Below are 15733 nucleotides of genomic sequence, written 5' to 3' on the forward strand. Positions count from 1 at the left end.
GGAAAAATCCAATGCCTGTGCAATACAGGAAATACTGTTCCTCCCTCAATGTGTACTCTTTAGTTTTGTATTCCTCTGTACTAAACCCAGTTGCCTGTCAAATAACTGATTACAAACCTGCATGTACAATTACATCCCCTATTTAATACAAAAAAAAAATCAACAAGGTTATTTTCACAGTTAATTTCCTAAATGAACACATCCATAGATTTATGTGGATTGAAAAACAGAAATATTTAGACAACAGCCTTTTTTATTTAGGGTTTTGACCAACCAATCGTCCATGAAAACCTACAGCTTTTTTTGCCACTGCTTATTACTTTGTCTGTACATACCAACCAACTGCATCCCCACGTGTCAAACCACTTGAGCAGAATGACGGTCACGTTCACGCCCTGTTTCAATAACGGCAAAATTGTGAACGACGCATTAATTGAGGCTGCAGTTGCACTCTTTGGTGATTTTATATACAAAACACGGAGATTGTTGCTGCTATTCATGCTAATTCTGTCAGTGTGATGTGATGCCGTTGAAGAGCAATTGCAGGACGTGTGAGCGTTTTTTCCTCCAGTTCGACTGACATGGTGAATGTGGTGGCATAGCTATTCCTTTTAATTAGAACTTCTTTTAACAACGTGAGCACCAAACGAGCTTTTCAATGTTGATGTTCAGCATTCCCGACAGATGTCACAGACATGCTAAATAATTTTAAAAATTGGAGCACCAGGATCAGGATAAACATACGATCAACACAATTATTCATCAAATAAATTTCAAAGCAAAACTTTCCACACATGCATGCAGGACCTGAGCGCCATGACAAAGATTCATGTTATGAGGAGCAAATTTTTCCCTTTTTGGAGAGCATCAATAAGGATTCCATTACTTGCAAAGTTGCATCACTGCTTCAACTGGATAGCGCTGCTGCTGACAGTGGGATTGTCACACATGAAAAAGATCAAGCTGAACAACAACTTCGCAATACTTTAGGCTGAATCCCATTCATCCCCATTTGAATTTGCACATGCACGTCAAGCAAGTGATGTCCCAATACTCTTGCAATGTTAAGGGAAGAGCTAAGTGCCAGGGAATGTGTAGCTTCTGAAAAGAAGTGTGGTCGTAACCACACTTACAACCAAGTGTTATAAGAAGAAGGCTTAGCAGAAAGCAAAAAACTCCTAAACATTATTGAGTTTCATAGTAATAACATTATATTTTATCATCAGGTATTCAATTTTTTGCTACTCCACATAAATATGCCCATGCTTTAAATTCAAAATTGCTGGGTAATGCGACTGTAGCTAGTAAACTACATTGTCAGACTAACCAAAAACGGACTTCCCTACAATTTACTACATTTCAGAATTAAATACAGCTAAACTACTTTCAGAATTTATATTTGTCATGTTTAGAATGTTTTTAATTCTAAAATCTGTCATGATGACCAATTAATGTACATATTGTAGCTCCTTAACACTGTGATTTTTGTTTTTTATAGCTTGTTATCTTTCTGTAACTGCGAGGTAACTTAGTATATCATAGTAGAGTATGTTACTGCCTACGTCACAGCCACCATACTGAAGTGGCTTTGCATTTCTTAGAGAGCATATTTCACCACTATATCTTGGCCTAATGTTACAAGGCATGAGGGCGAAAGGTAAAACAATAGGAGGAAGACAAACTTGGATCGGGCCTAAAGTCTTGCAAACACCTACTGCCCTAACTCTTACCTGCTTTATCTTAATGCCTTAGATGAATGCATTTATCGCAATTGCATAGCAATTTAAACTACTCTTATCATATCTGCTAATGTGCTTGATTGTTGTGGGCATATTAAATGCGTAAACCATACCCTGAAGAAAATTAGGAGATTTAGGATTAGAGTATGACCTGAAAAAGAACCAACTGCCTCCAGTCATTCTAGTTTTATTGCCTTGCTTTTATTTTGAAGTCCTGAACTAACAGAGACGATTTGTAACGCACATTTTTCCGAAGTATTGCACTTACTGTACTGCTACAGCAGTATTGAAGATGATTTTTAAAAATACAAGGGAAAACGACCGGGAACGCGAGGGCGCTTGGAAAAACTACAAGTTTGAAAAATATGGTGTTCATAGGAAATAGATAGAGCTTCATCCATGCACCGGTAGAACTCAACAAGCATTTTGCACTTTTATTCCAAAAGACTAACTTACTTGCATCTACATACCTATTGTAGTCTAAGTAGGGGTGTAACGCTCAATCTTTATATTGATTCATATTACTAAAATTCAACTACTTTGATTTTTGCTAGGTAAGTTGGGCTTCCTGAAGATAGGTATTAATCCAACAGCATTTCATAAAGGCAATATATTGCTTTTATCTACACCAGAAAAAAAAGAAAACATTGGATTTAAGAAAGGCAGACTTTATATGAAGTTTAGCACTTTTGATAAGGCAATAACGTTGCTCAAGTCCGTCTGCCTGACGCCAAAAGTCACAAAAACAAGAATGACGAATGCAAATGCTACAAGACAATATTATAAATTATAACAACATGATTGCAAAAGCCAAAAACACAAACCTCACAACACAATATTATCTTAAGCCGCAACATAACTGTATGCGACAAAGTACGTGACGGACACAACGGAAATGAAAATGGAACAACTTTCGATGAAGGACCATGTGTGGCTGAGGTGGAAGGTGAAAAACAGTGTACTGAACATTGTCCATCCATCCATTTTTCTACCGCTTATTCCCTTAGGGGTCGCGGGGGGCGCTGGTGCCCATCTCAGCTACAATCGGGCGGAAGGCTGTGTACACCCTGGACAAGTTATACTGAACATAGTATATTCATAATATTGAAAATGTCATTTATGTCTGAGAAAGTGGACACACTTTACTAATTTTTACAACTTTGTTCATTACACCATTTCCAAACTTTCTGCCTCAGCCATTGTGGTCCGTCACCAAAATTTGTCCGCAGTAAGTTACGATGCATCTTTATATTGTCAAGTTTTGGCTTACATTTGTTGTGTTATAGCTTTCTGTTGTTGGGTTGTGGCGTTTGTATTTATTGTGACTATTCACCGTAGAGTTTTTTTAAATGTAAGTGGTATGTATAGCACGTTAAAGCACTGCTCATTTAACCTAAAAAAAAATGTGGTTGCACTTAATTTCTGAGGTCAACCTGTGAATTCAAACTGAAAGGTGGTCGCACTTCATTTTTTAATACAAATATAATATTATGTTAAAAAACAACAGCAAAAGTAGCAGGGAAATGTACTATTAAACGTTGGTTACTTTAGTTTTGAGAATTTCTTCAATGTTGAAAAGGAGAACAGAAGATGTTTCCAGTTGTTAAGATGTTTCCAGTTGTTAATTCAACCAAAAGCAGTGGCTGCACTTTATTCAAGTAAGATGTGAATGCATTGGCCATTGTCATTTACTTGCTTGTTTTTATTCGTAAATACCCAATTCCCCTTGCAAGAAATAACAGGAATATAGTAAACTTTACTTGCAGTGTCCAGTTTTTATTTCAGTCACATCAGTTGATTTTCTGCCAAGTTAAAAACTCTGTTTTGTCTCACTGATTTTTTTCCGGAGAGATTGTATTGTTCTAAAAATGCAATATCCATTAATCGTATCGGCAACAATATATTATGCTTTAATTTATAGTTTCTTTAATGAACCGTTACACTCAATTATACAGCAGTACTGTAGCAAATCCTTTCACAGATTATAATTTTCCCTTTTTCTGTAATCTATCAGAGGCATTTGTCATTTTAGTGACTGTAATTTGTGTTCAACTCAACTAAAGGTTATGCTGCTCTAATATGGACTAATATATTTATTTGCATTAGAATTGAATACATTTTGTGGAAAATTATCAATGTAATTTTATTGCATCAATAATTTCAGGTATGGTTATGAAGTCCCTTAAAGTGCATTGTATGCACTTACCTCAGTAGGTTTCCTTTTCTTGTCCTTCTTGTCATTTCTGTCTTTACTTTTTTGGCCTTAAAGTCATAACTGAAACAAACATGTTAAGTCAGTCAATCATTCTGGCGACCTTAGCAACGACAATTATTATTGGTTACTCACTCGTTGTCATCATCGCGCTCTCTCTTTAGAGACTTCTCGTGTTTAGGGGAGTGGTAAAAGTCATTCTCAGGCTCACATTTAACATGTGGTGGGCTAGTAAAAGTAGTATTACAATCAAACTTCAATTTTTACATCAGGAAGATCACTTTGTTTTGCCTAACATTCACAATCCCTATGTGAGACAAGAACAAAAATGTCTCTTTTTACGCATTATAAATCAAATAAAAGCTATAAAGAGGTATCTTACAATACAGGTAATTGGGATTTAATCCATTTAGCCTGTAATGTGCTCTGAAAAACATCCAAAGGCCTCAATCATTGTTTTATATACATGTTGTAGGTATATAAGTAATCTAGTAGCGGGCACATTAATAATGTTTTATTTATGTATTTTGGTCATTTTGTGCTTTACGGTGAAGCATTAATCTTACAGAGCGCATTACACTTATGTCCTACAACTACAACTACTAATCATGGCATCATGAGAGACAATGACTACCTTGAGACAAATAATGACCCAGAACCTTACATTTTTAGCTTAAATATATGGAACATGAGCAACAGTTTTAGAAGCAGGGTGATAAGCAGATTCAAACAGTAGGCATCAAGAAACGGTATTGCTAAGTGCTAAGCAAGAAATACAAAATACAAACATGAAACAATCACTTATTGTAAAATGTCTGCTCTCAGTAGGATGCCAACTGGTGGGATGTTTCTATCATTCAGCACAATACTTGTGTTACGATTAGATGATTATCATAGTACACAGGCAGAAAATGCTGGGGGCAAACAAATATATATTGTCTCGTCTTCTTTGCGAGGTCTTCCGGGTATACATTAAATGTCAAAGCTGACCAACGTCTCAGTTTATTGCCACAACCTTCTGCTATGAAAGTGAAAGATACGAGTTATAATCAAGAATGAACTTTTACCAACTCAGACGCGAAGCAGCAGCTCACTGGCTCAGTATGTCAATAGCTGCAGAATTTAGTTACAAGCGATCAAGGAACTACTAAAAGTTTTCCCTCGAAGTTAACTCTTACAATAACAATGTCGCTAGTATTTTGTCAATTTTCAGGTCACGATGAATAAATTGAGTATTGTTGGCGGTTTTTTGATTTTTAAAGTTTTTTAGCGTAATAAATCGAATGCCCATTAAAATACTCATAGGGATTGTGAATGAGGGGCAAATTTCCCTCAAAAAGTGCAATTCTCCTGTAAACTAATAGTAAAACAGCATACATACCTGGCAAAACCATTTTCTTTCTCCTTTTTGACTTTCACATCAAGGACCTTTATCTGTTAAACAAATATATTAGTTCACAGCAGTAAGTGATGACATTTAATTGTGGTGGGACAAAACAGTAGAACTAAATATGCCCCACCTTCTTCTCCTTGTGCTTGTCCTTGTATTTGTCTGTGCTGCCATCTTTGTGCTTGCTCCTTTCCTTATCTTTGTCTCTGTGTTTTTTGTCAGATGAGTGGTCACTTATGTGTCAATTAAAACAAACATTTAGTGGAACAGCAACTTAAGCACCATCTAAGACAGAAAGGTGTATAGGGTTGGGCGATTAATCCAAAATAATTGATACAGACTATTCGCTTCTAACCCTCGTAAAACTTTTGTCAGGTATTATGCCTCCCCGTAATTCTTGCTCTGCGAACACGCTAACCTGCTAAAATAAACTATTGGTTGTTTAGTTTGGTGTGTAAGTTGCCAGAAAATCAGAAAAAGTAGAAGCCACGTGACACTGGCCAATCCAGTCCACTACACAAATGCGTCATGGAGGAAAACTCAAAACACTAAGCTGAATCGTACGAGAGGCTTGTATCTAAAATAAATTTCAAATCAGTTTAATTACAATAGAGATTACTTCGACCAAAAGGTAGAGTATAGTAGTAATCGAGAGTGGGATAATCGTACATTAACAAAAAAGCGAGGTAGTTTTGTATACGAGGTAGTTTTGTATATTGATTTTTGCCATAATCGCCCAGCCCTAAAAAGGTATGTATCTTAAAGTTCAAGATAAAAAGGCATTACCCATTGCCATGCTTTATTTTTTTCTCGTTCCTTATCCTTCTTGTGGTCCTTTTTGTGTTCTTTATATTTATCTTTATGCTTGTGGGGGTCTACAAGAAGAAAACAAGGTTCTTACAAGATTGTAATTACTACAAATCAGGTTTCCAGTATTTTACACATCATGACTAATGCATGGCAAACGAAATAAAGATAGGGATTTTCTCTAAGGAAGTGACTTTCAATGAATACCCGCTCCTGGGTTTTTCATTTCTGGCAACACGTTCTCATTTTTTCATTGTTGGAAATAATGTGAACTGGTGACAGGTCAAAACATGCAAGTGAACAAAACGTTTTCTTTCTCTGCTCACAGTCCAAAGTAGGGACAGGACCAAGACATACACACACACTGGGATTTAGACAGCTTTGCATTTCAGGGGGTTAAAATACTGCACAAATGTGCTTGTGTTGCATAGAATTAAGGTAATTAACCAGTAAAAGTTTAAAGAGTCTATATGTGTAGGGAAAAAACTAATTATTTGAGTCCAGTGGAGTCAAAGTCCCATGATTTACTGCCGTTATCGTGACAAAAAGAAACAGGAAGTGAACCATTTTGTGTTTGTTAATGGAAAATGTATATTCTACTTAATTTATGAAGCATATCTCCACATTAAAACCGTGTGGTGTTATTGAATAGAGAAATGTCTAAATTGAACAGTTGTAAAAAACACTAAGCATTTGGGCATATATTTGACCTTGTGATGAGCTATTCAAAATAGGGGGAGAGCTTATGGTAGCTCACAAGCTACCTGTCTGGAACCCCTGCTTTCAACAGAATACTGCTAATATAGAATATCAAATCAATCAATAACTTATTTAGAAGTGTTTATGCAATACTCAGAAATTATAAAACCAACATACAACCAAAGCAAAAACCTTCATTTAAAAACAATTTTATTATGTAATCCAGAGGAGTCAAAGTCATTTTCATTGAGGGCCCCATCCCAGTTTATGGCTGTTCATAACAGTGAATAAATATGAAGATTAAACTATAACATGTTTTATGCATTGTATTATTTTGTTCACATACACATAACTTGCTTTTAAATTATTGGGCAAGATGAGAAGCAGATATTTATGTATTCTTACAAAAAATGGGCAATACAGTATATATACAGATATATTTGTTGCAAGATTGGAATATATCAAAAACTAAGATAAAACACCGTCATGAAGTTTTAAACTTTGGGAAAAACTGAAAAAAAGAATATAAAAAAAAAAGAAAGAGTAATTTGATGCACATTATATCCAGGCTAAGCCGGCCGGGCCACACAAAAATGATATGACGGGCCGGATCTGGCCTCAGGGGCCCTTGAGTTTGACACGTGCTGTAAAACTATACAGCTTAGGTTTATGAATTTAAAAAAAATTGAGAACATGCTCCCATCACTGATCAGCCAACATAATGCATTAATATCGGCAGTCTTAAAAAGGAAACATGAAAAGATACACAGAAGCCGTTAATTGTAGGTGGTGCCACAGCCCTTGATTCAGACATGTATTTCCTTAATTTAGGAATAATTTAAATGTAGAAGTTAGCAACAATTGTTAGTAACCTTACATCTAATTTACATTTCAGACCTTCCACACTGTTAGTACAGTAATGTTCTAAAATATGGAGTAGCTCTGAGAGCCCTAACATAAGATTATTAATTCCCCTTAATATGTTCATCCATCCATTATCCACCGCTTATTCCCTTTGGGGTTACGGGGGGCGCTGGTGCCTATCTCAGCTAAAAATCGGGCGGAAGTCGCCACCTCATAGCAGGGCAAACACAGATAGACAGACAACATTCACACACGAGGGCCCATTTAGTGTTGCCAATCAACCTATCCCCAGGTGCATGTCTTTGGAGGTGGGAGTACTCGGAGGGACAATGCAAACTCCAAACAGAAAGATCCCGAGCCCGGGATTGAACCCTGACTACTCCACCGTGAAGCCCTCCCTTAAAGGCCTACTGAAATGAGATTTTCTTATTTAAACGGGGATAGCAGGTCCATTCTATGTGTCATACTTGATAACTTCACGATATTGCCATATTTTTGCTGAAAGGGACTTAGGAGAACATCGACGATAAAGTTCACAACTTTTGGTGCTGATAAAAAAAGCCTTGTCCTTTACCGGAAGTCCGCAGACGATGACGTCACAAGGGTGAGGGCTCCTCACATTTGTTTTTAATGGGAGCTCCAGCAGCAAGAGCTATTCGGACCGAGAAAACGACAATTTCCCCATTAATTTGAGCGAGGATGAAAGATTCGTGATGATAATATTGATAGCGAAGGACTAGAAAAAAAAAGAAAAAAAAAAACAGCCGATTGCATTGAGATGGATTCAGATGTTTTTAGACACATTTACTAGGATAACTCTGGGAAATCCCTTATCTTTCTATTGTGTTGCTAGTGTTTTAGTGAGATTAAGATAGTACATGATAGTCAGAGGGGTGTGTCCACAGGTGTCTTGAGGGCCAGTGTCTGAGGGAAGTCGACGGCAGATACAAGGGACAGCGCAAACTCCACAGATCTCCGTAAGAGGCGACTTTTTAACACAATTTTATCACCGAAACCTGCCGGTTGACAAGTGGTCGGGAACCATGTTTCTCTTGACCACTCTGATCCATAGTAAAGCTTCACGTCCGGGAATTTTAAACAAGGAATCACCGTGTGTTTGTGTGGCTAAAAGGCTAAAGCTTCCCAACTCCATCTTTCTACTTTGACTTCTCCATTATTAATTGAACAAATTGCAAAAGATTCAGCAACACAGATGTCCAAAATACTGTTTAATTGCGCGATGAAAAGAGACGACTTTTAGCCGCAAATAGGTGCCTGCGCTAATATGTCCTCTACAGGTCTGTGACGTCATGCGCACTCGTCATCATACCGTGACGTTTTAGCATGATACTTCCGAGCGAAATTTAAAATTGCAATTTAGTAACCTAAACTGGCAGTACTGCATGTGTTGCAATGTTAATATTTCATCATTGATATATAGACTATCAGGACTGTGTGGTTGGTAGTAGTGGGTTTCAGAAGACCTTTAATATGTAATTTAAAAAAATAGAAAATTCATTATTGCATATTAGTCAAGCAATGGAGGCAATGCCCAGTTTAAAACAAAAAAAGTCGGAAGCGTCTTCTCTTGTGCTGTCAAAAGTTGGTCTCTAAGGAAGGCGAACTGTAACCCTGCTGGGACCGAAACGCTGGTAATGTTATAAATAAGGAAGAAAAGAGACGACTTTTAGCCGCAAATAGTGCTGGGCTAATATTTCCTGACAGTCCGTGACGTCACTCGCACGCGTCATTAGGGTTGGGTATCGAGTATCGATTGGAACCGGGACTAACTTTCCGATTCTCCCGGAATCGTTCAAAAGTCTAAATTTCAATTCCTAGTTTCGATACCCAGTCCGCCGACCGGAAAAAAAGAATAAGTCCGCCGACCGGAAGAAGAAGCCGCTGAACACCAACAAAGCGCCCACCGCCGGAAGTGTTAGCATAGCTGAGCCTATGTAACCGAGCGAGTCAGTCAAGCCAGCATGGACAGCGGGCGTCATCGGTCGAAAGTGTGGCTTTGTTTTACTAAAAAAAATGAAATATCGGCGAAATGTATCACGTGCCACAGGACTGTTTCGTGCTTAGGGAGGTGCACGTCGAACATGATGAAGCACCTTCAAGTTCATGGAGTACAAATAAATGCGTGTCCCGTCTTCGACGCGCTGCGCCGACCGTCCTCCTCTGCCTCTTCCCCTGGCTCCGACGCCCAGCCTGGCACCTCAGTGACTGCACTGCAGTCCGAATCCGGTAAGTAAAACAATATATATGCAATAAATAATGTGTTTTGCGCAAACGTTGAGGCAGCTAACAAATTAGCCCGCGCATTTTTTCATACACAATTAACAACCTGCTAGCCAGGCTCCGCGATGTGCTCAGCGTACTCCGTTCACCATAGCGGCAATGGGGAAGATGTCGGTGCCACAGACGGAAGAGTGCCACAAAAAAGGTCACTGCACACAGTCAAAAGACTGCATCCCTTTTCAGAGGTGGAATCTCCAACATTTAGGTTAGTTAAACAATAACGTTAGAGCTAAGCTAATTGATACTGGGCTAAACAGTAACAGCCACATTACATGTTTGTTTATGTTTGCAGGGATATGGTGAAAACTCTCAACCCAAAATACATACCACCTTCCAGGGACTACCTGGCAAACACATTGTACAAGGTACAAGAAGAATCAGAATCGGGAATCGTAATCGAAACAAAGAATTGTAATCGTTCAAATTCAAACGATACCCAACCCTACGCGTCATCATTCCGCAACGTTTTCAACAAGAAACTCTGCGATAAATTTTAAATTGCAATTTAGTAAACTAAACCGGCCGTATTGGCATGTGTTGCAATGTTAATATTTCATCATTGATGTATAAACTATCAGACTGCGTGATCGGTAGTAGTGGGTTTCAGTAGGCCTTTAATATGTAATAATTTAAAAAAAGAAAATTCATTATTGCATATTAGTCAAGCAATGGAGGCAATGCCTAGTTTAAAACAAAAAAAAGTCGGAAGCCTCTTCTCCTGTGCTGTCAAAAGTTGGTGTCTAAGGAAGGAGGACTGTAACCCCGCTGTTACCAAAACGCCGGTAATGTTATAAATAAGGATGAAAAGAGACGACTTTCGCCCGCAAATATTTCCTGACAGTCCGTGACGTCACGCGCACGCGTCATCATTCCACGACGTTTTCAACAAGAAACTCCGTGGGAAATTTAAAATTGCAATTTAGTAAAAACTAAACTAAACCGGCCGTATTGGCATGTGTTGCAATGTTAAAGGCCTACTGAAACACACTACTACCTACCACGCAGTCTGATAGTTTATCTATCAAGGATGAAATATTAACATTGCAACACATGTCAATACGGCCTTTTTAGTTTACTAAACTGCAATTTTAAATTTCCCGGGAGTTTTTTCTTGAAAATGTCGCTCAATGATGATGTGTACGCTTGATGTCACGGGCTGTTAGGGAATAAGAGCGCTGCACACACACACAGCTAAAAGTCATCTGCTTTAACCGCATAATTACACAGTATTTTGGAGATCTGTGTTGCTGAATCCTTTGCAATTTGTTCAAATAATATTGGAGAAGTCAAAGTGGAAAGATGGAGTTGGGAAGCTTTAGCCACACAAACACAAGGTGATTTCTTGTTTAAAATTCATGGAGGTGATACTTTACTATGGATCCCAACCGAATGTCAACCAGCAGGTTTCGGTGAGAAAATTTTGGTAAAAAGTCGCTTCTTACCGGATATCAGCTGCGATTGTGCCGCCCATACAGCTGCCATCGACTTCCCTGAGACACTGCGCGTCAACACACCCGTGGACACACACCTCTGACTATCAGGTACTGTTAAACTAAACAAAACACTAGCAACACAATAGAAAGGTAAGGGATTTCCCAGAATTATCCTAGTAAATGTGTCTAAAAACATCTGAATTTGTCCCAATGCAATCGTGTTTTTTTTCTAACTTTTTTTTTAGTCCGTCGCTATCAATATCCTCAAACACAAATTTTTCCTCCTCGCTCAAATTAATGGGGAAATTGTCGTCTTCTCGGTACGAAAATCTGTTTTTGTTGGAGGCTCCCATTAAAATCAATGTGAATATGTGAGGAGCCATCAACATGTGACGTCATCGTCTGCGACTTTCGGTATAGACAGGGCTTTTTTCTTAGCACCGAAAGTTGTGAACTTTATTGCGGATGTTCTCTACTAAATCTTTTCAGCACAAATATGGCAATATTGCAAAATGATCAAGCATGACACATGGAATGGACCTGCTATCCCCATTTAAATAAGAAAATCTCATTTCAGTAGACATTGAATATTTCATCATTGATATATAAACTATCAGACTGGGTGGTCGGTAGTAGTGGGTTTCAGTAGGTCTTTAAAATGTAATAATTAAAAAAAAGAAAAAATTCATTATTGCATTTTAGTCAAGCAATGGAGGCAATGCTTAGTTTAAAACAAAAAAAGTCGGAAGCCTCTTCTCTTGTGCTGTCAAAAGTTGGTCTCTAAGGAAGGAGGACTGTAACCCCGCTGTGACCGAAACGCCGGTAATGTTATAAATAAGGATGCTGGTATCGTTATAACACATTAAGTTGTTGATCTTAGCCTTAAATAATCTATCTGGAGCATGTACAGTCCCTCTCAGCGATGCACACCTCTCAGCTAAGGTTCAGCTTGCAGCAGTCAGGCCGCTGCGCCGAAAAAGAAAATGGCGCAGAGACTAAGTCCTCAACCCCCAAACCCTCACTTTCAGGTGGAAATTGTACCCGTTTGCGCTCACCAACTGGCCCATTTAACACAAAAAATCGATAAAACACCTCTAGTTGTATCCAAATAGTGACTCTAGTTAGGAATAACAGGTTTAAAACAGCCGTGGCAAGACCTCCCTTTTGAACAATAGACGCCTGTGAGTGAAAGACAGGACTTAGTCTCTGGACGCCATTTCTGTCCTCGCTACTCTCAACTATGCTGTCATTTCTCGCAGAAATTAGGACAATAATGCATACGATAAAACAAGACGCTTACCGTTGACACGAGAGCCACAGTCAATCTGACAAGAGAGGGAAGAAGAAAAAAAAAATCACATAAAATAGATACTGGTGACATTTTGCAGGGGCTGACTAACTTTGAACTTGCTGGATGGCAACGCGACAGTGTGTTAGCTTCCCAGCTAGGTTAGCTCGCATGCTAATATGACTTAGCGGTTAATACATAGGCTGCTAAAGCTAATGCTAAATGCTAGCGCCACGATAAATGGGAGCCGCACGGTCACACCGCGCTCTTTATTCCTCTTCAAGCCTGACGGTATAAAACACAATAATGTCTCAACAATAACACATTAATAATAGATAATGTCAATACGGTTGAAGCCGGGCAGGAAAACACTTCGGCCAAAGGCGAATTAGCAGACCAGCGTCCATAGCCAAGTTACCCTCGTCAAGACAAACAATTTAAAACGCTAGTAAGTATGACTTCTGATCGCAGGCGTTATATAAATAAAAATACGGCTGACTTTACCTGGTCCTCGTGGGAATGGTCCCCACTCATTTCCAAAAAGCGGCGATTCACTGAGTGGGGGGGTGGAAAAAAATAAAAAACGCCAACCGTGAGAGGCTAGCAGCACAGTACCGGCGAGCAAATGCAGGCAGAATGAAGAAAGAACCGGCTTGTGTAAGATCTAAGTCTCGTTTGTGTCCAACTGCGCATGCGCCTCAGTTTAAATGGTAGCAGTAGTGGAGCTCCTCCTTTGACGAAACGTGTTGCTTTTTGAGCGCAAGAATAATTAAGTCCTGATGCAGGTAAACCTTGTAACATTTTATGATAAATAACTTTTACAGTCTTATGGGTTATTCATAGAAATTAGGCTGACCATATTCTGAAATCCCAAAAAGAGGACACATATATGCGTGCCAAGGCCGGGACTCGTTGAAAATTTGCCAATGACACACGAACTTGCTTTATAAATAATATATTCATTTAAATAAAGCATTTTTTCTTCGATGTTGACAGCAGTGTTGGCGCTAGGAACTTTTAAAAATGGGGTACAAGGGACCCCATGAAGTCATAAAAATGGGGTCCCTTAGTATATTTTTAGTGTACCACTTTTTTGTAAGCGTTTTGAAAAAAAAATGATAAACGTATGCATTATCCTGTTATATCTAACATTCCATGTTGTGTTTTGGAAAAAGGTTGTCATGAACGCAGCTACATCCATGGGCCGGTATAGCTCGGTGGGTAGAGCGGCCGTGCCGGCAACTTGAAGGTTGCAGGTTCGATTCCCGCTTCTGCCATCCTAGTCACTGCCACTGTGTCCTTAGGCAAGACACTTTACCCACCTGCTCCCAGTGCCACCCACACTGGTCTGAATGTAAAAATTAGATATTGGGTTTCACTATATGTAAAGAGCTTTGGGTCACTAGAGAAAAAGCGCTATATAAATATAATTCACTTCACTTCATCCATTCAAAAAATAATTAAAAAAAGAAAACTAATTTGTATGTAAATGTATTCAGTCATAAACATTCATTCACTTTCTTCTTTTCTTCATGGATCTGAACTTTACCACTACTGGTAGTTTTTTCTGTTTTTATTGAATAAGTTGTAGGTGTGTTTATTTCAGTATAAAAGTGTAAAAAGTGTTTTGCTTGGGTCATGAAATGATGATAATGGTGTGCCAGGGCATACATACATTTTATATTTAACACTAAAATCTCTGGAGTCTACATCAACTTCGTATCTATCCCTCATTTCAAAATGTTTTATTTTTTTTTATGTTGTTTGTTTTCCGCCCTTTTTTTGTCAAACAAAACTATGTTTTTAGTGGCAAACGCACAAAATATGCAAAATCTTCCACCAAAAATATTTTTCAAAGTGGAATATTTGATGTGATGTAATGGGAACCTTCGATAGGTCAATAATTCAAAATAACATTGATTTTGATTCAATATTTTGTTTTGAGCAATGATATCAGTCAACATTGCAACTTTTTCTAAATTACATTTCACCTTAAAGCTTTTTTTTCCACATCTGTTATGTTTTTGTTTATTTTAACAGTATTTTTAGAATGTGCCATGGGCCTCTAAAACATTAGCTGCGGGCCGCAAATGGCCTCCGGGGCACATTTTTGACACCCCTAATTCTGATAAATCTATATATAAAAAGCTGAGCCTGGGGACGCATGCGTGTTTATCATAACTCTCTTGCTCTCTCTGTCCCTCCCTCACGAATGCTGCTGCGTGCGCACACACCTTCACAATTTTAGTTTTTAACACTTTCTCAACCTTCGTACATCGAAAATACCGTACACGCAACCCTAACTCAAAGGCATTTACGAAATTCTGCCCGGACAGTCCCCGCAAAAGAGGAGGAAAAGAGGATGTATGGTCAGTGAAATAGAAATGCTCATCAATAAGCCAAAACATATATATAATGCATACTAAGCATTGAAGGAAGACACTACCCTCATCATCGGGTTCATCTTGGATAGCGACGAGTCTGCCAACAGGTGAGAGGTGGACCGGCTGGCGTCCTGGTGCAGCCTCAACAACCTGGAGCTGAACGCCCAGAAAACAGTGGAGATGATCCTGGACTTCAGGAAAGTCACAGCCCCACCATCCCCCCTCACTCTGATTGACTCTCCCACCCCCGTCTCCATTGTGGACTCCATCCGTTTCCTGGGCACCACCATCACCCAGGACCTCAAGTGGGAGCCGACCATCAGCTCCCTCATTAAGAAGGCCCAGCAGAGGATGTACTTCCTGCGGCAACTGAAAGTGCCGACTGAGATACTGGTGCAGTTCTACTCAGCCATCATCGAGTCTATCCTTAACCTCCTCCATCACCGTGTGGTTCCCCGGCGCCACAGTCCGGGACGAGCATCGATTGCAGCGCATGGTACGTGCTGCTGAGAAGCTGATTGGCTGCAAACTTCCACCCCTCCAGGACCTGTTCTCCAGGAGAACCAGGAGACGTGTGGGTCGGATCACAGCTGACTCTTCTCACCCTGGACACAAA

The 15733-nt window shown here is 39.1% G+C and overlaps 1 protein-coding gene across 1 annotated transcript in view; it reads right to left on the minus strand.

The window, feature by feature from the left end:
* The window catches only part of top1a (DNA topoisomerase Ia), a 34676-nt gene extending 21271 nt beyond the window's left edge, over positions 1–13405 (minus strand). The window contains 9 exon segments of the mRNA XM_061874855.1: positions 3946–3983; positions 3986–4014; positions 4087–4179; positions 5333–5385; positions 5472–5574; positions 6128–6147; positions 6149–6216; positions 12746–12770; positions 13238–13405. Of these exon segments, the coding sequence (XP_061730839.1) occupies positions 3946–3983; positions 3986–4014; positions 4087–4179; positions 5333–5385; positions 5472–5574; positions 6128–6147; positions 6149–6216; positions 12746–12770; positions 13238–13267 (459 nt within the window). The 5' untranslated portion in view covers positions 13268–13405.
* Positions 13406–15733: the final 2328 nt, after the last annotated feature.

This window comes from Nerophis ophidion, linkage group LG16 (assembly GCF_033978795.1).
Source record: "Nerophis ophidion isolate RoL-2023_Sa linkage group LG16, RoL_Noph_v1.0, whole genome shotgun sequence".
NCBI classification, from domain to species: Eukaryota; Metazoa; Chordata; class Actinopteri; order Syngnathiformes; family Syngnathidae; genus Nerophis; species Nerophis ophidion.